Source organism: Homalodisca vitripennis, chromosome 3 (assembly GCF_021130785.1).
Source record: "Homalodisca vitripennis isolate AUS2020 chromosome 3, UT_GWSS_2.1, whole genome shotgun sequence".
Taxonomy (NCBI): domain Eukaryota; kingdom Metazoa; phylum Arthropoda; class Insecta; order Hemiptera; family Cicadellidae; genus Homalodisca; species Homalodisca vitripennis.
In genome coordinates, this window is record NC_060209.1 from 111,708,744 (window position 1) to 111,730,374 (window position 21,631).

Consider the following 21,631-nt stretch of genomic DNA (forward strand, 5'->3'; position numbering starts at 1 on the left):
TGGTCACTAAAGTTTATGATTATAACTAAATACGGTGACACAACTTGTGTTCTGTCTATTGAAGGATGTAAACATTTCTTTCCTGTGTGATGTCTGTCTGTAAAAAGTAAAAAAAGTAAAGAATGTCTTATTTTACCAGGCGAAGTCAGGACTAAGAAACCCTCTCTAACACTTAACCTGGGGACCAACGGCTTAGAGGTGACTTCCTAACCACCACCAATGGCCGGGCAGGCGGGCCGCTTGCAAGGACAGGATCGCTCAGCGGTCAACTATCCAAGCAGCGGCCACGCTCGACGTTGCTTGTCTGTCTATCTGACCGCAGAACATCTGCAGAATAAAATGAGCTAAGGGTTTAAAATTGTTGCATGCAACCTTAGTAAAACTTGTGTGGCGTACTCGTACCTTTTTAATAGACAATTTCTTTATTAACATAATCTTAGAGGTTAGCACTGCGTCATATTATTACACTAGTACTCAGTAGTACAAAATTAAATGTTAGAGATATTAACCCCTGTATGAGATATTAACAAGTCATTTCCTTCACAAGTTCATTCACTGAGTAATAGGGCTAATATTATTGACTTAATACTGTTAGGTGCAAAGCCTATTCATTACACCCCCTTAGTAGCCCGTAAGTAGTAAGCATGGGACATTTTTAATATTGCATAAATTTTTACACAATACTCCCACATAAACAGAGATTTTGTTATGTCAATAACTGTACTTATGGACATGAACGAGAACCGATTTGAGAATAATCTATCTACTAATTATCAACCTAAACTCTTATATACTTTCAAAGGGTATTTAACTTGTTGTGTTATAACTTACTAAGTAGTAAAGTATTTTTATATAAGCAAAAAAGTAATATATTCAGGCACATTTCAACATCAAAATATGAAAACAACAATGTTTGGATCTAAAACTGATTCAACAGAATTTAGATGACAAAAAGTAAAATGTTCACGTAACTTTGAATACCAAGATATGCTCATGTTACTTGAAAGTAAATAAAGACACGTAAGCCTACCTACCACAACCTATGGGGCGGGATGTCCGGCGACACGGTGCCCTTTTGACTGCACTACCAAGAAGTGCTTCACGCTTCGCATAACAAGCATCCTAATTGGTTATAATCTGTGCGCCAAACATTGGGCTTCTTTTGTTTGGTTTTTAGAAGATACAACAGGGACCTCAAAACCTCCTCGATGTTGTCACCAAAATGTATAGCACTAATTAAATAAAAACCAGTGGAGAAGTTCACGTTCAATGCCTTTCACCAGAATCCTCAGATTCTAAAATTAGAACTTTGTTTGTTACTTTATAGAATTGTATTACAATGTCCTTCTATAGACCGACACGGATCGCCTACTCTGCATTGACTGTCTAGCATCATAGATTCTCGACATGTTATTTATTTATCAGGAACAGTATACGTCTACGAGAAACATCACAATCTTAATATTTACCACTTTACTGGACACCATAGAGTTAAAATATTTCTACCCTAGGTCTAAACTATTGCATTAAAGTCTGCTTTCAATTCTTTTAATTGCTGTAACCTAGGAAGAGAATGTACAGAATGTAATATATGACCATACCTTCAAATTCTAAGATTAGAGTAGGTAACAGTTAAACTATTTACCAAACAAATTTTTTTTAATTTTAAAACGAAATAATTCCTTTCGGAACTATGATTGGACAATATTTTGGACAACCGGATTATTGTCTTATAGACCTTAAAATATTACTCAAATTTCCTCTAGCTGTATTTTTATTATTAGTTCAAACTCTCAATATTACTATCCCAAATTTAAATTATTAGTTTGGAACTATAATGAATAGGTTGATTATGCTTTTCAAGTTTAAGAACGAAACACTGTTTTATGCGTTTAAATGTTGTCGACGGATTACTCATCTAATAAATTAAAGAATATTAATTTGATAATGAATCTTCACTAGTTGTCTCATTACAATCACTAAAAGTAATGTGTTCCACGGTAAATTATGTTTCTACAGTATTTATACATAAATACATAAACTTAACTATTACAAGGAACCCATTATCTAGTCGCTAGAACTGTACGCCTAGACTAAACATATATGGGACAATTTTATTCTGAGAGATTTAAGAAAAATCATACAGGTCAGTGTTCATATAAGAATCTACACGAAATGTGTTTAAATGGTGCAAATCATTTGGTCTGAATAACAATTTATTACTCTTATATTTGAGCGATAAACCCCAGCGTATGGAACACCTAAAGTATTTATCACCGAGAGATGTTTGGATTTGGAAGAGCAGACTCATTAGGGCTTGATTTAGAGACAGTGGCGTAGCAAGGGAGATGGTTAAGTGGTTTACAACTTACTCGTTGACGTAGCCTCATATAACGTTCCCATAGATTATGGAAGATTATAAATATTAATCCACAACATAGCAAAGAATCAGCGGTTTTTTATATTAAAATGCGTGTTATTGATGATTAGAATTCTTTATTCCTGGGTTGAATTTCGAGAGCGATGTATTTTCTATGGATATCCGACATGTACTGCTAATACATTATATATGTTAGATTGTGTTGATATATAAGATTATAAACTATATATAATAAATATTACTCTATATTGTCATACTAAATTAACTGACAATGTGTTAATTAGATATCACTTAATTTACAATCACAAACAGTCAAATAGTTATAATTTTTATTTAGTGAAAAATTATGGCAACAAAACTAAGGTTTAAAGGAATTCTTAGCCTACTTGGGGGATTTGGTTTATTATTTTAAATATATGTAAAATAAAAAAAAATAATATTAGACTTGCGGATAAAAATCATAACAGAGCACTTTGCAAAGTACTTAAACACTTTAAGTAAGCTAACCTATATTGGTAAGTTAAACTTTGTATTAAGTTTTAATCATGATATATTTCAAATCGAATTAAAAGGTTTTATATATAGGATGTGTAGTGATAGCAACCAAGTAATACCTTGTTAATTTATTGATAGAACATATATTAGCAAAATTATATTGAAAATATATAGTTAAAAGATTATATTGACCAAAACTACTTAGTCATTCTCGTATTTTTTCCATAACGTTCACAAAAATTCGCTAATTGAAGGGTAAAATGGCATCAAAAAATCTACTTATTCTTTTTGACTGAACTGGAGCTAACTTGCAGTTCAATTTAATCCAGACAAAAATTTACATTTTTAAACAAAAGGAAGGATTAAACATTATGAATTAATTACATCTATAGCATATACGTTACATCTCTGTTTAAATCGCCACGACCTCGATACATCCTAAAACTATAATTAAACATACTATATGGTATGATTCTGGGCCTTCGATGAGGTGGGGGGGGGGGGAGTATTATTCCCGATGGACAATTCAGTGCTTCGTGGTGAGTGGGGGTTGAGGTTCTAGGAATACAAAGACAAGCGACCGCCTCGACTGTCATCCCCGTTGGTCGCCAGTCTTCACCTGACCTTGACCGCTTACTCATCGTACCATCCATCGTACCAAGCACAATCTCGGAACCATAGTTAAGAAGCTCCCGTTTCCGTTCAAAGGTAAGATGCTCAATTTATTACTTTTAATTTGCCATCTTAAAACCAATTATTCTTCCTGAGGTTTTAAAGCTTTCTTATCCTAGCCATGAATTTGCTTAGTTAAAATTGGCTTTATACTACTACACCTTGTAATAAAATGTTACTTGCATTTGTGTCTTTGCAACTCTAGTACTTAACTAATAAATATTGTTATCATTTTCATACCACAAAAATAAATTATATATATATATATATATATATATAATATATATATATATAATTTGATAATTGAAATAAGGTATTTAATTGGCTACAATTAACTATAACCTTTGGTTTCCATAACTTAATTATTAACAAACTAATAATAAAATATTATTTTAATGTTCCTTTATTAATCAGTTAGTATGTGTTTGGAAACATGAATAACATGAAGCCCTCCTTGATTCTTTTTTACTTTCCCAGGAAAACGAAATGATCCTCACTTTTTTGTATGTTGTGTACATTTATTTTACTATTCATACCATTCATTCACAAAATCGATTTATGGTTTGAAAAATATTTTTATAGCATATACAGTTTAGAAAACATGTTTTGTTGTCTCGATTTCACCAAAAAAGACATGTTATTTCTATACACCTGATATTTTATATATTGTATCTTTGATATTTTAATGAGTTGTAGTTGTTACTTTCTGTTTCTCTCACACACACACACACAAACACACACACACACACACACACACACACACACACACACACACACACACACACACACACACACACACACACACTTATTATACGTTTTATGCACTTTACAAAATTAAATTTTACAGAGTAATTTTGATTTGATTATCGTGTTTAAGACATAAACAATAAGTAAAAAGCACTAACGTAATATTGACATAGCTAGGTGTAATATGGGTTTAAAGGGCTATCAATAGGGTGGTTAATTGTGGGGGAGAAGGTATATAAGATTAATAAAGGTAAACGGACTGTTGGTCCACAGAGACCCACTGTCCGACTCACTGATTTCTTTTGATGAGGGGTTGATTCATTGTGCAGCACTTGAGTGAATATTTCCCGATCTGTACTCTATACCTGCTATATATTGTTCAGTAGACTACAAAAGAAGGCAGATACAGAAACTATTAAACAAAATCGATATACATAAAACAAAGTCGGGTTAGTTACATACACCATTTATAACATAAAAATGGCTGTACCTCAAGAAAGATAAGAAAGGATTATAGTGGTCTTTGCTTTATTGGATACGTTTTCGTCCCGACTAGCTGAACAGCGATTAAAGTATCGTAAAATAGCACCGAAAAAAATAAAGTAGAAAAACAAACATTTTATATAACAGTATACGAGCCTGTTAACTTGAGTTAACTGTTCTGGTAAACATTGTTTAATGGCATCACAATCATATATGTAAATAATGTAACCAATATTAACAGTTAAAAAAAAAATTTACTTTTAACTGTACGCTTTAGCAAATATTGAGTATGCTGTACTTGGAGAGTACTGTAATACAGATATCAAAGAAAAAGTTACTATATATCTTTTACTAGAAATTTAAAGACTTATAAAACGCTCTTGGTTGACTTTTTACAGAAGTAGGCTTCTCAGACCTTTGTATGTATACATATATATTTCCTTAATAGAGGAAATGAGGCAACATCAACTAATATATATTATGCCTGGAATAATTACAATGGTTATAAGTATACACTTTAAGACATATTTCCTTGATCGTAGGAACAAGAGAATCTCAACATTGGTATCGGATATATAATTCACTCGAACCGGAAGTGCGTGCAAAACCGCGGGGAACTACTAGTTTTAACGTGAGTTGTAATCGTGTACATTAAAAAAAAATCTTACAGCATTTGTGTTTTTTTTATTAACTAAACTGCAAATTTGAGAACGTTTAACGGTTGAAGGTTTTATCAATTAGGAATAAAACTAATAGGGTTTAAGAATATACTTAAGAATTTGTTGCGTTCGAAGTCGCTGGTAACTCCTAGTAACTAAACATATCTCGTATCTTCTACCATTCCTGAACAGAGTGATCAGACGCATATTCATATAAGGAGGACGTTTGGGGGTGAAAAAGTCATTAAAGCCAAAAGGAGGATAGCATTATAAACTTTGCGAAAAAACATTTATTTATGTACTATTTAAAAACTTTCCATTATAAATTAATACTGTATTTGAGCATATTATAATTTAAAAATAAAAAATATAATTGGATTCCTTTTTATATATACAGCGAAAAATAACATATTATTAAAGTGTATATTGATAGATAAAAGTTTTATTTGAAGCTATTATTATGTATGTAGCGTAAGTTTGAATGAATTATACTATACTAACTTACATACATAGGAAAGTAGCTGTTACCAGCGGCTTCGCACGCAATCTTTAGAGCCAAATTCCTTATATTATTTAGTAAAAGCACTTATGATGTAAAATGATGGAGTTCTAAGAAAATTTAAAACGTAAGTAGGCATACATCAAGAATATATTATTTAAATTCATGGTAAATATTATCAGAGTTTAATTTAATTAATATACTATCATGTTTTACACGTGGAAGGGCATTTATGGTTCAAATTATTAATTATATTTTCAATATCACAGCTGAGCCTGCATTATTATTCTGATCAATAAAATACAAATACACAGATCTTGGAAACCTACTTCGGTCAAAAAGCGTCTATTTCGAGCCTTTATAACATATTTCAGGTATAAGATATTTCCAGTACCATAGTAGGAGTTTGCCTTGTCATGATGAAGAAAAGATATATACTCGTACTTACGTAGGACAGAGAAGCCTACTCGGTTAAAAAATGCCTACTTCAGATAGTTTAAAATCACTTACTATGACACATTTCAGCTTGCAATATTTCCTCGATAAAATTCATGATACGTTCGATTGTGCAGTTCTCGGAAATCTACTTCGGTCAAAATCGTGTACTATCAGCTTCTGTAATCTATTTTCAGTTTAAAATATTTCCGGAGACATAGTTGTTTGTTTTGTTGTCCTGACGGCCAAGGGGAAGTAATACCTACTTTTATGCTCTTTCGGTAGAATGGGGAAATCCTTATTAAGGTTATGCAACATTCCAAAATAATCGTTATTAAAGTTTTGCGTTACACTTGTTTTTTGGACTGTAGCCAGGGAAAGAATGAATCGTTGAGGCATTTTAGTGTTCATTTCTCTGTTTTTCCAAAAGCCACTGTTAAAATGCCATATCACAATGTCAAGGAAGTCCATCAGTTTAAAGTAACTTATGTGAAAACATTCATGACTTTGTTCATTAAGGTTGGTTACATAGCAGTGTTTAAATAATATTTAAAATGCATTAGATGTTTTAAATTCGTCACTGGCGCGATCTAGAGTAAAATTTTGAAATAACTTTTTTTCATTTTTTAAGCCTCAGCGTCAGCTATGCATTCTTCGAAGTTCACTGGTTTATTTATTTATTATTACATTTTTGGACCTCCCCGGGATTTATTTACTATCTGAATTGCACTACTGATCAAGCACTGTTTACTTAATATTTGATCAAATTTTAATGTAAACAGATGTTTCAGCCAATTTGTCGACATAAAATTGAAGGTGTGAACAGCTGTTCAGTGCCAGTTTAATTTGGATTATAAAAAGTAAAAGCTACAATTTTTCTAAATTCTAAACTCTTATATTTTGCTTCATGAAAACCTTCCATGGATATTAATGAACATTTTACAAAAAGAATTAACCGAATTGGTCCAGCCGTTCTCAAGATTTGCGCTTACCAACACATTTTGTGATTCATTTTTATTTATAAGATCATCATTGTAACAGAAAATATATAATTTATTATAACAAAAGTAACCTTATCATTCATAATACATAAATAGAAAGTCAAGAGGCGGTACCGCCAGCGCCAGTGCAGCTGGGCGGATATCAGCAACAGTGAGTCAGTGACATTAGATAACATTTAACATGAAACTGAATCTAACAGCTGTTTACATGCCACGGCAATACGGGACCACAGAAACCGGAAGAATGTTTATTGTGATGCTACTATTTTGAACCTTTAAGCGTTCGCAAAAAAAAACAAAACATTTTACATAACATTCAATGCCGGGAGGACAGGAGGATAAATATTAAAAAGGAGGACATGTCCTCTTAAAACCGGACGTGTGGTTACCATCTTCCTGGATCACTATTTGAATGAACTGTACAATGTGTCACAGCGGTATATAGCGATGAATAGCAATTGAAAGTTTTAATGAAAGTAGAAAATCTCTTTATCACGTCTTTATCGAAATGTTGTTCGAGTGATATTTACAACCTATCGTTAGCGGTTACGCTACTATTATTTAAGTTAATATGTCTCTGTAGGCGGATAAGTTTCGTTTATTTTTTGGTTTATAATCTAATAGCCGATATTTAAGGTAATATAATATTTTGTCTTCGTATAGTTCTATTAAATTTAATTTGATAGAACTATAAATGTTATATATTATGTATGAACTAAATGGTTGTTTTAATTATTAACAATGTTAATAAAACAATAAACCATCCATTTCAATTAACGTGTACTACGTGGAACATGTTTAATCAAATATACAGTATTAAAATTACGATGGACCAAGAGAAGGAATAATTAATACAAACCCACTCTATAAGTTCATGATTCATTAGGATAATGCCGAATTACTCAGATAGGAATATAATTATAAGTGGAATTTGTTTAGATATAATCCCAATTAGTAATCCACTTTATATGTGATAGCTTGAATTTTGGTTTTAGCAATATTTTTTTAACAATTACTGCCTTAGCAGTACCCTCTGCGAATTTAGTGGTAGAATCACTGAGTATGGTAGACAAATTAATGTACGGCTTAATGTAGGACAGTCCACGGGTGTCGGCGTAGACTATGCAGTAAAGTGACGTCAGCCACCCTCGTCAAAACTTGGCGTGGACATACAGTCCTACAATCACTAATAAATAAATTTCAAAAGAAAGCTTTAAAATTGTGTCTTGTACAACATAGCGGAATATTAGGCTGAAGATAAGGGTTTAGTAGTATTATTACTATAACTAAAATAGACTCTTGCTGCGGTTCGATAATTATCTTTCTGATGGATACTGTATATAGTGAAATGATTACGATACAGAGTGATTGTTGCACTCCTTAAACTTTTTTGTTATTTTAGATATTTAAATCTGTTTGCGTCACTCTTACTAGCTACAAAAGGGCTACACTTATAATGACACAAAAATGACAACTTTTTGACGTTTAGGGGAAACGTAATTTAGGGGGGGGGGTGTTAGCTCAAAATATTCAATTATTACTTATAGTCTTGTAACATATCCTTTTAAAGGTCTTGGTTAGTCAGTAAAAGATGCACTTACATAATTGAAATCGGACCACTCTACAAGAAATGACGGCCCCAAACGTAACTGAGCTTTACTGTGATTCATGACATTAAGAATAATTGAACAAATAATGGAAATTCAATTAAGACTAAACTTATTTAGGTAATTGCATATAAGAATAAACATTCAAATTATATGGAACAAATATTGTGAGTTAATTTTTGAATAATGTGACTCGTTACTATGTTAAATCTTTTACTAAAAGTCTTGAATTAGTTTGATTTTTTACATTTTCCTTTAATACGTTTAACTGTAATGTTTCTTTTGTTTACCACTAGAAAGCGCGCAATTCAGCGTTTCTTGTAGCAATAGATTTTAGCGTTTGACGTATCTTCTCACAAGTTATTATTTAATCAAAGGTAGCAGTGTTAGGGTGAGTGATACGGCGCAGGGGTCTTCAGTTATGTAGGGAGGGAGGGGCGCTATCCGGATAACTAAGGCCTATCCAGGTGGAAAATTTGCAAAACCGCCCCTATTTTTTTTAGTGAAATATTAAAAATCTGCACTTGATATCTTAATAAAAAAAAATAATGGCATTACTAACATGGATCTTACGGTGACTGAAGTGAGAATGAAATTACCAGGCTGATGAAGATTTAATCAAACATTTCTGTTTCAGGGATTCATATATTCATGGCGAGCTCAGAGCAGTGTATTGTTGCGTCGTTGGGCACGAAGAGAAAGGCGGCTTCACCACTTCCGACTTCCAAACGACTGAGAACGACGGAAAACGGCATTTATTACAGTATGTATTTGTTTAATTGCAATTAAACGGGGTTTCAGGCATTTCAGTGCTGACACTTTCGTAGTTTTACAAAACCAGTAGTGTTTACGAAATATCAAATTTATGGTTTAAATCTCGGAGTTCCAAAACGATATCTATTTGTTATTATAGTTAATAAATTACAGATTATTGTCGATAAAATGAAATGAGGCAAACCACTCACATACAACACTGTAACAAAATGGACTGAATGGTACAGTTCTTTGAGAGACCGGTTGAAAAGAGTGTAAATAAAAGTAAAAAACACTACTTAGAGAATTCAGTGACATCTCTGACTCTGAAAATAATCCATGTAATTAATTATCAATATCCATTTAGAATAACTGAACTTAATGTGCATATCTCCCGTTCAGCCTGATTTGTAATGTCGGTATTGTGGACTGGGCATAACTTGACAATCTAAAAATGCAATTACATGTGTTGTTGTTTTCCCTTTAGTGTCCAACATTGATAGTTACACATCACAGATCAGACATACATATACAGTGCTGACGGAATAAGAGTTTACCTATTCTGTTGTAGTGTTGTAACCTTAATGAATTTCATGTTCTTCAATTTTCTATGAATTATAACTGATTTTGATTCCTCTGACAATTTTATTTTTTTACGCAGATAAATTATGGAAGTAAGACCTGTTAGTATACTTCTATATTTAGCTTAGACTACGATGAGAACAACAAAATTCGGATTAATCGGATTTTATATGGCTTAGGTATGTTTTATTAAAAATAATTAATTTTTCAGATAAAGGAGAGACTGAAATGGAGGTTCCTGCAAATTTGTTGAAAGATGAAGTCTCCCAAGATGACTTGATGCTGATCTTGGACGAGGAAGATGACGATGTATTTAGTACTGATGCGTTTATGGAAGTGTTATGTAACATTAAAAACTATCCTGACGAATACGATATGGACATGGAAGAAGACAGAGTTTTTAGCCATGAAGAATGTATGGATGTAGTATGCAACATTGAAAAAGATCCTAACAATTTGGGAGACGTATACGTTGAAAACTGTAAGGACGAGGAAGAAGACGGTGTGTTTAATATTAAAGAATTTATTGAAGTTATATGCGACATTAAAAATTATCCTGACACTATGGGAGGAGAATGCGAAGAAGAAGAAAGAGAATGTACTTGTAACAGAAGCTCCAAATCCTATCTCGCCTGCAACGTTTGCTGTCTTAACTCAACCTCAACCTCCTGGCGAAGAATCAGTACCCCAGCCTGCTGTACCTTTTACAACATTACAAAATCCATTTCTCGATCTAGAGAAGAAAAGAAAAAACTTGAATTTGAGTGGTTTGCTCCAGAAGCTCCATATCTAACCTTGCTTGTAACATTAGTTTTATTTATTCAACCTTCTCCCACTAGTAAAGAACCAGTACCTCATTCTGTCGAATGCATGCATCTTAAACACACAATCTACCAAAAATGCATCTATGTTTAAAAGAAAGTGAAATGTCTGGTCTTTGTTTTATCATGTAAATAATAATTAGGCTACTGGTTTGTATATTAATTTGTGGGTCGAAGGTTAATTGTATAATGTTATAAATGTTAAATTTTGTAAACGTTGTATAAAGGAAATTATCGGTTTTTTGTATTTTTTATCTAATATTTTGTGATATATATAATTTTTTCACTGAAATGTTGGTTTTTATTTCATTCTTTAGTTATTACGTTACTTAGTAGAACAAACAACTTGTTAAGCTACCAAAGTAATGTAGCGTTTTATGAATGATCTAATTTGCTTTTTTTAATTGGTAAACCTTATAATTAATTGTACACATTTAGTCCGTTATTTCATCCATCTTATTTTAAACATATTTTTTTGTAACTGACAGTTATAGCCATACCTAACATTCAGTGAATGCTTCTTATACGTGCACCTCTACTCATTCAAGCTAATAATATCATAAAAAATGAAGTTATTAGGGTTAGATATACATTCATAATCTTCTAAATTATCAAAGTTTGCAATAACACATGTACAATTGCAATCTGTGAGAGTTTACATGAGCCTAAACAGGAAGTTCAGTCTAAAAATATACATTACACAAGATTTTTAACAACATCTATCCGTTGTTTGATATTGAGGTATTTGTGGAAATTCTTTCGTAATCATAATGCTCATGAAATATGGGAAAGTTCAATAATCTCATTGTTTAGAGCCAAAGAGTTCATTATGATAATCATTTTAAGTTACTACTGATCTAGAAGCCGCAAGTAAGTTTCTTCAGTGTGAGTAGGTCTGTGACCGATCGACAACGATTTTCAAGCTGGCCTTATGTATTGTAATTTCTCTTAACATTGCTATAACATGCACTTAGCGTTTCCTTAAATGGGTTTATTTTGTCTTTTAATGATTGTTTACCATGAGTTGTATTTTATTCTACTTTCCTCAGAGAACTGTTTTTAGGTGTTAATGAAACTTGTTTTAATTGTACTTTACAAGTATTTAAGTGGCTATTGAATTATAAAATTCAACCTTAGTTTAGTCATAATGTCTTAATAAAAACTAAATATTATTTGGAAGAAGTAGGTAGATTTCGTTACAACTGAAATATTATTAATATATTCTCGTGGAATTTACATGTACTCAAATATCTTGGAAACTGTATGAAATAATAAAAAGGTTCAAAATGTTTTTTTAACATGTTATAAGCATTCCAGAACAGTTTATCTTTTTCTTTTTAAATTAACACAGTAGTGATTTGTTCATTTTCAACGGCCGTTATAATGAAACGAAATGGCTTAACATACGAACCTAGATTATCTACTTATGCTTACACAAATATACTTTTTCTACGTAGTTATAGCACAAAAAAATTTAAATACCCGTTGAAAGTATATAAGAGTTTATGTCGATAATGAGTTATTAGGTGATTATTATATGATAGTTTAGGTGATAATAATTATAAATTATTTTCAAATGGGTTTCCGTTTATACCCATAAGTACAGTTATTCACATAGCAAGCACAGCGAAGACAATTTAATTGGCCTCTAACAATTTCTGTTTATGTGGGAGTATTGTGTAAAAATATTTGCAATATTAAAAGATATCCCATTCTTACGACTTTGCAGGCTACTTTAAGATGTAAGGAATACGCTTTGCAACTAGCAGTATTAAGTCAATAATGTTAGCCCTATTTACTCAGTGGATGAATTTTGTGAAAGAAATAACATTTAATTTTTACTATGAGTACTAATATGACACATTACAAAACCTCGAAGATTATGTAAATAAAGAAGTTGATTATGAAAAAGTTACGAGTAGGCTACGCCACACGTTTTACTAAGGTTGCATGCAACAATTTTAAACCCATTGCTTATTTTATTCTGCAGATGTCCTACGGTCAGATAGACAGACAGGAAAGAAATGTTTACATCCCCCAAAACACAAATTGTCACCGTATATAGTAATAAACTTTAGTGATCATCATAAACTTTAGTGGCAGGACATGAAGCATCATAGAACTCATCCTTGTCTACGTAGAAATAAAGTTTAATGCTAAATTTAAAGCATTCTTTAAATGCTCTGCAGACGTTCTTTATCAAGATATCGTGCCACATGAAACCTGCGCATTTTCTTGTATTAGAGGTCATAGGAGTGATTAAATAATGAAAGCTTTATGAAGATTTGAGAGTACTGCAACAAAAAGTGCACAGAAATCAGAGTTTGTCATCAATTTACTTTCACTTTATTATATTTATTTAACTTTATTAATAATCTAAATGAGTTAATATATTATATTATTGTACATAGAGCGTTTACAGATTTATTTATGCTCTTTCCTCGTTAGTATCATGGTTACCCAAAGAATAATGTAACAATATTTACGAACGCTCAGCCAAATCACATTGAGTGACCTGTATCATTATCTAAATCATTGGTTGGTAATATATAAAAGAAGCTACTATTAGGCTAGTGGAAAATTTCAAAGCTATAAGTCAGTTCGTTTACAAGACATATTGCGGGAATTGAAACAAATAGATACAGACATACAGAAATGAAATTCTCCAGTTCCCAGAGTGACTGGCTGAGAATTAGCAATAAAACCTACACATACTATAGGCTACTATTTGTTTATACATTAATTGGTTGAACCCCATCACGCAAGCTGGGATTAAAGTCGTTTCGTATTGATACAGGTAAGTCATTCAATTCATAACCAGTTACGTTTAAATTTAGAATTTAACACTTGCTTTTTTATAACTATGATTGGTTTAACAAGGTACCAAAATGTTAACGTTGAAATTCTTGTAAACAAACCGCTAAAATGCAAATAAACAAATAAATACAGTAGTAAATGCCGTTCTCTGATTTTCCTCTTGAACCATATGAAGAAAAAGGATCGAAAAAGATTCTTTTTCTGGTTTGAAGAATTGACGAAGGAAGTCAGACTTAGTTATTTAGATCTCCGAGATGAGTTTGTTGATCTAGTCTTCCTCTTCAAGCTGAAAGATGGATCTACTCGTACAAACTGCTAGGATTTGCTGGTCATAATTGATTTTAGAATACCACGTTTTATCATGTCAACGGAGCTCTTTGTACTGCTGTAGCACTATAGAACATAGAATCTGAAGTTTGGACCAATCCTTGGAACCTTCGTTCTTGCAGAGGTCGACTTTTCCTGCTTCAGTCTAATTTTCGCCCATTTCGTATTTTTAAGGTACGTCAGGATTTTCGTAGTTCATAGCATTTCTCACGTAAGCAAATCTTTACTTATTGTTATAGTAAACTTTTCTTTGATGGCAATTTTAAACTTACACAATTCAAAATAATAGTTTTGTGAGGCTTTATTTTTACCATTTGAAATAATGTTTTTTTATAAACGTTTATTTTACTATACAATGTAGTATGCTACGGATTTTGAAAGGTTTGTTTATTTATTTTTTCTAGGAATTTGTAATTTTTATTATAACATTTTGATTCCTGTCATGGAGAAAACTTTAATTTACATTATTTTATCTTTTAACTTATATGTATTCTATTTAGTAATGTTGCCCTGATTCATATATTAATGACTATACCATTATAAGGTTATTTCATATGTGACTGAAAGAAGATTTATATTGAAATAAATTCATCATTGAATATAATGATTTCAATAATAATTTTGAACCAAAATATAATTCATTGGTAATTGTAAACTTGTTGGTATGTCCGAGCGTCTTAATATTCTCGAAAGAAGAAACCTACAGACTACCTTGGAGGTGCAACTCACCCATGATTATGATTCTTCAGGGTTTGTTATAATACGCGGTAAAAAGTTACACAGTTTGAGTCACGGCGAATCAGATAAGGTACGAGTATGTTAGACAACAATACAAAGAAACACATTGCAAAGCCCATCTGAATCATACGCAGGAATCTACATAAAACTTTCTCATCAAATTTAAGGAACCATGTAAACAAACTTTGTTATATATTTCACTTTACTCCCAATTTAAAGTAAACCTGTGATACATGACTCATTGCAAATAGTAGGTATTTACAGTTTTCTTATTTAATTTATATACATATATATAAATTCGAATTAGATAGGTGAAGTTTCATATTTTTATACAATGTTTCATAACAATTTACATTTATATAGTAAACATTTAAAATTGTTTCTGTAGCGTTTTGGGCTACACTGATTTTAATTTTTGCAATTTTGTGGATTTGATATTATCAAGTAGATTGGCCGACGGTAGGTAATGATTTTGAATGTACTCGTTTGGCAAGTGTGCTCATGTTACTTGAAGGTAGTAGTTGGATTCTAAGTTGAGCTTTTGTTATATCGGTTCTTTTGTCCTACTGTTACTATGTTTTGGTTAGTTCAGATCAGAAAAGCTGTTTAAATTCGTTGGAATCGCGCTGGACCAATGCTTTAGCTCGATTATGACATCTTGAATTATGGGGTGGGAGAGAGAAATATTTAAACTACCGCTTCTCCATGTCCGTCCGTGTTTCTGTTGTTTGAGTGCACGAATCTCATATGTCAGTTCGTTCCGCGTGTGTACAAATTCCGCGATTGATTTTCAGGAATTTCATGCAGTTACGCAACACTAGATTGCAGAATTATTAAAATAATCCAGTTAAAAGGAGAGCCGTTAGAAGAGAGAAAATTTCATGTGAAATACTTGTTTTTTCCTGTTTGAATCCTGATAAGTTGCATTTTATTTTACAATTAACAGGAACATATCGGATATTGGACAAAATCCCGCAGTTTGATTTTAGCACGAGGTGCACAATAGAACAATAGAAAATAAGTATAAATTTAGTTTCATTGATTATTTTTTAAAGAAGAGAAGTAGCTTTAATTTCATTTTTATAAATATAAGTTTTTTGAAGAGCCGATTTGATTTGTTATTGAGAAGAGAGCATTTTATGTCATTTTTATTTGAATATTCTTATATATTATGAATATATATATATATATATATATATATATATATATATATATATATATATATGAATATTAATATTCTTGCCAAAGGAATTTTCGAATAAGAAAATTTGTTCAAAATTTAATTTGCAATATAAAGATTAAAGTTTTGACAATAAAGTGTTACTATTAGGTTTACCAAATGTCATTAAATTGTTTTAATCGACAGTGAACTCTTAGTTTGATTTTAAAACACACTAATAGTATTTGATACGCGTAGATATGGTTGTTGTTCACTTGTTAAGCATTGCTCGGACATAACTAATCAAACAATATATTTATACTGACTTGGAGAGTGGATTGCAATTTAATCCTTGAATTATATTCAGGGTTTTGCGACCAACAAACCAAGTCGTTATAGTTTCTTAACACGTTTTTATTGATTAATATATAGAACTGTCTGTAACACTGAACTGAAAATAAACCAAACAACTAAAAATAATATATCAAATGAATCTATTTGTATTTAAAATACTAAACTGGATTAACGATCGCAGATTCCAGATGGTCGGTAAAAGTATAGCACAATTGAAACCTATATACTATCTGACCATATTGACAGGAGCGGCGTTAAGGTAGGGCGCGATTGGGCGACCGCCCGGGGGCGCCGGACGAAAGGGGCTCCAGTAGCCTTTTTTCGTATGTAATTGAATTGTACTTAGGGGGTGTCGAATTAATCTCGCCCAGGGCGCCAGTAGTGCTAAAACCGGCACTGCATATTATGATTTGTTAATGAGTAGGGTATATGTATTGTATTGCTATGACTTGTTATTAATATTTAAAAACCAAGTAATTAATTTTCTATTGTAAAAAATACGATGCCTTGAATATCCTTACGTTAAAAAAAACTAAATCTTAGACATTCAAGTATAATGTTGTATTTTACGGTAAAAATAATTTGAAACCAAAGTACAGACTATGCAGAGGGATTAATATTGTCTTAATCCGGCATGTGTAATAAGTATACATGTTCAAAGATTATATTAATTTAGTTATTTTGGATTATATAATATTTTAAATAACTCGAAAATCTATAACACGAGCTATGTCCTCCTCGCCTACAGGAGCCAAAGGCATGGATGCCAGGTTCTCTAAAATTACCTCTACCACAAGTTGAGAGATATAAAAGTAATGCAACAAATGAAAAGCATTTATTGACATCATCTGCTACTCTTGGTTCATCCTCAACAATAGTGTTATTGATTTAAAGTTTGTTCATGAACTCAACAATAATTAAAGTTAGTCAACAGTTGAAGAATTGGCCTAAACTTGTGTGTAACGCGTTTACTCATTATTAATCTAGAAATTTATACCTTCAATGAGCTTTTGTACATCCAAAATAATTATTTTAACCTTATTTTTACAAACTTAAATGTTATTTTTATACATTAATGATGAAAATTGTTTACGATCTTTACATTTACTGTATAAGTAAATACTGGTATAATCAGTTATAAATGTTCTTTTGTTGATTTATATGAACACGTAAGAAACATGGCGATACTCTGAAATATTCCTTAGAAGTCAGGAGATCCGTTCAGTGTTTAATAATAAAACACATAGTAATACTTAATATAAACCGTACGTGTAATTCTATCGGAACCCACCGAGCGACAAATAAAACCACAGTTAACGAGGGAGTTAAGGGTTGTACCTGCCGACCCTCCCTACATCGGGGTGGACGGAGTCAGCAGCGCCGCACCGACGTCACCTTGGCATATTTACAACCACCCAATTATTAGTTTGTCACTTTAATCTCTCCGACACTCACACCGCGGGCTTTAGTCACATTTCTCCCGGCAAATTTCCCAGTATAGGACAATGAACTCTTGGCACTCCAAACAAGAAGGGTGAGTCCATTTTTTTAATAAGAGATCTAACTTTGATTTCTTTTAGAAGACAACAGTCGTCTTCAGACCAAATATTCTGTGTTGGGGATTGTCTATCATGCATTAAGTAGGTTTATTATAAACATTTCAGAAATTAAATATTTACAGAAAGGAAAGTAACAACTAAGCGGATGTAATCAATAGACGAATTGGTTATACAAAATGTGTAGTAATTTTAATTCAATGCACTAGTAATTACTATATACAATTATTTAGTAATAAACACAAGCAAATATTGCTATACTAAAACTGTTCTTTGACAGCAATTTGAAACTTACAAATTGCAAATATTAGTTGTGTTGGACTTTTATTTTTATAATGTAAAATGATTTTTTTCTATAAACGTGTATTTTATTATATATGAAGTATGCCAATGATTGCTAAGAATTTGTTTTTTTTGTGGAATTTGTAATTTCCTGTTTTAAGTTTTGATTCCTGCCAGGGAATTAATTTAAATTTATATTATTTTATCTTTTATCATATTTTCATTTTATTACTTGTTATTTTTAGTAGTGTTCGTGTATTAATGACTGACTATACCATTGTAAGGCTATTATATATGTGACTGAGAGAAGATTTATAACGATAATGAGTAGATACTCCGAAATAGTTCTAAAATTCAGAAGATATTTTCTGTTTAATGATCAAAAACATAACGGAGCCCACCCCGTTATGACAAATAAAACCATAGCTAACGAGGGCGTTAAGGGTTGTGCCTGCCGAGCCTCTTCCCTTCATCAGAGCAGACCGACGTCACCTTGACATATTCACAACCACCCAATTATTAGTTTGTCACTTTAACATTTCTAAGACTCACCACCGGCGTTAGTCAGATAGCTCTCCGCAAATTTCCCATGATAGGACAATGAACTCTTGCCACTCAAATACAAGACTCATCCTTCCTTTGGAAAAAGAGAACAAACTTTCATTTCTTGCAGATGACAACAGTTGGCTTCTGTTCAAATATTCAGTGTCAGGGAATGTCAGGCAAAAACTAGGTTTATTTTGAACAGAAATTAATTAGTCAGACAAAGTAAAGCAACAGTAAAGTGGATGTAATCAATAGACGAATTGATTATACAAATTTATTGTCTTTTGAAGTAAATGCAGAAGTAATGGTATTTTTATTTTCCCCTCTAAAACAATTAGCATACTTTAAAGCTTTTCTGAGCTTAATATTCCATACTAACTCTTGTAGACTCTCAGTATCTATCAGGTCTACTGAAATTCTATTTAGCGAATCAGGAGTTGACATTATAGTACAAATGCAGTAGCTGTGACTTGTATAATCCAATTTAAATGTAACTAATATTTCGAAAACATTTATACTCATCTTGGTGTTATGTTAAGATTATATAAAGTGGGTTGATTTCTGTTACGGTGTCATTTTGTTTACATTTATTAACTCTGGTATATGTAGCATGTAATTCTTTCATTAACATTATGTTCCTTTATTAATTTCTACGAACGCATGGTACATTAAAACTTCTAACGTGAATCTTTATCTTTTTAGTTTTATAAAGTTCGTAAAAATATTTTACAATCCAAATCGCTTTCTACAGGACATTACTTTAAATGATATATAGAGTGATGTATGATATATATATATATATATATATATATATATATATATAATGATATATATCGTTCAATATACAGTTAGTAATTAGAAGATCTATGCGTGGTTAAGACTTTTATTATATTATTTTCATGCATGACATGTTCCTGGAACCGGTGAAATTAAACTTCACTTGTTATTAAGACAATGTTAATGTACCGTTCTGTTGGGAAAGACGTTCCATGCATACTGTACTATAATGAAGCTGCCTAATAGTCGCCAAGGAAAAGTGATTTAAATCCTCTTGGGTGATGGATGTACATTTTTCCATCAGGAATTAGTAAATAGCACAGAAGTGTGTCTTGGCTCTATCACTTCCTTATAAGCTATATAATATTGCACTATGAGTTCGTAACGAAGATACAAGTGTTGTATGAAATTAACAGTCAATAATGTTTTATTAATTACTTTACAGAATGTACTGTGAAATAACCGAAAATAATGTTTAAAAAAATATATGTGGCCGCCATACTGAAACTGAACTGAATAATCGGAAGTCTTCTTGATATATTATATAGCATTGCAATACAAATGATGGTATAAATGTTGTCAGAATTCCAACAATAAAATTATTGTGACTATCTTTTAAACACTATCTAGTAGCTGATATAAAACCATTCCCTTCCGATACATAAATGGTCACAATCTTGATCAAAATTGATATTATAAAAATTGCATACTATAAACTTATAAGTTCTTTGAAATTTCTGTTGTGCATCAACCGATATATGAATTTTTCATACACTAATATTAAAGGACATTTGTTTTTAGATCATATTATATTTAGCTAAACGATATACAGAACCTCAAAGTGGTGAATTTACTCTTATTTATCTCGAGATCTGAAGGTGGTATAAATGTTATTTATGTGTCTTACGAAGTTTAGTGTGTATCAATTTAGTTATAAATAAAATAATTAAAAAACATTATTTTTAATATTTGTAACCTGTTCAATACCTCCCTATTTCGACCTCTGGCAAAGCAAGTGAGGATGACGATCAATATGCTTCTTAGAACAAATTCCTCTTTCGATTTCAAGAAAAATCAGTTGTTTGTTGATACAGTGTAAATTGGTCTTTGCCTCTTATACTACACGTTTCATCGCCTTGAGTTATTTCTACGAATTTATGCTCAATAATATAAAGTTGTAATTTTTTACTAAACTGTAATCTTTTAAAGGATTTTTTCTGTCTGTTCATAACTAATTAAAAACAAAACTGAAATATAGCACCGCATTTCTCCTAAAGGTCAGTGGTGTTGTACGTGTACAGTAGAGTACAAAATTGGAGAAGCTTAGTAAGTAAATCGTCTTGTAGCCTAGATGACATTCCCCATAACAAACATTTAACAATCTTAATACTATGACTAACAACGTAATTGGTAATAGAACATGAAAAATGTCTGACATAATTACATAATTTTTTGTTTTAGACTTTTACGTATTTTCCTGAATTCTGTAAGAAATGTTGCGTTTGATTTAGCTTTAAGAAAATACGTTCCCGCTCCAGTAAAACAAATTCTGGAGCGAAGAAATAAGATGAAGTATGCCTACTCTTAGTCATTGAACAACAAACTATGAGGATAATATTTCTCGTTTGTACATACAACGAAACTGAAAACAATATGATGGTAATATAGAAATTAGGGCGAAACAGAAACGAGATCTTGATATCTAACAATAATGAAGCAGTTTTGGGTAAGGTTTCTGTTAATATGTGATGTGTAGTGATAGCAACTAAGTAATTTCTTGATAATAATTAAATTGAACAATACAACTTATATATTCTCGTACTTATTTTAAATAATTTTCACAAAAATTCGCTAATTGAACACTAAAATGGTATCGAAACTTCAACTTATACTTTATGACTGAACTGGAGATAGCTTTCAGTTCAATTTAATCCAAAAACA

General features: G+C 31.6%; 1 protein-coding gene across 1 annotated transcript; it reads left to right on the forward strand.

Moving 5' to 3' along the window:
- The first annotated feature begins 9,426 nt into the window (after positions 1-9,426).
- LOC124358713 lies at positions 9,427-11,363 on the forward strand. Its single transcript, XM_046811010.1, has 2 exons — positions 9,427-9,741; positions 10,525-11,363. The coding sequence occupies exons 1-2, from the start codon at positions 9,630-9,632 to the stop codon at positions 11,226-11,228; spliced, it is 816 nt and encodes a 271-aa protein (XP_046666966.1). The 5' UTR covers positions 9,427-9,629; the 3' UTR covers positions 11,229-11,363.
- Positions 11,364-21,631: the final 10,268 nt, after the last annotated feature.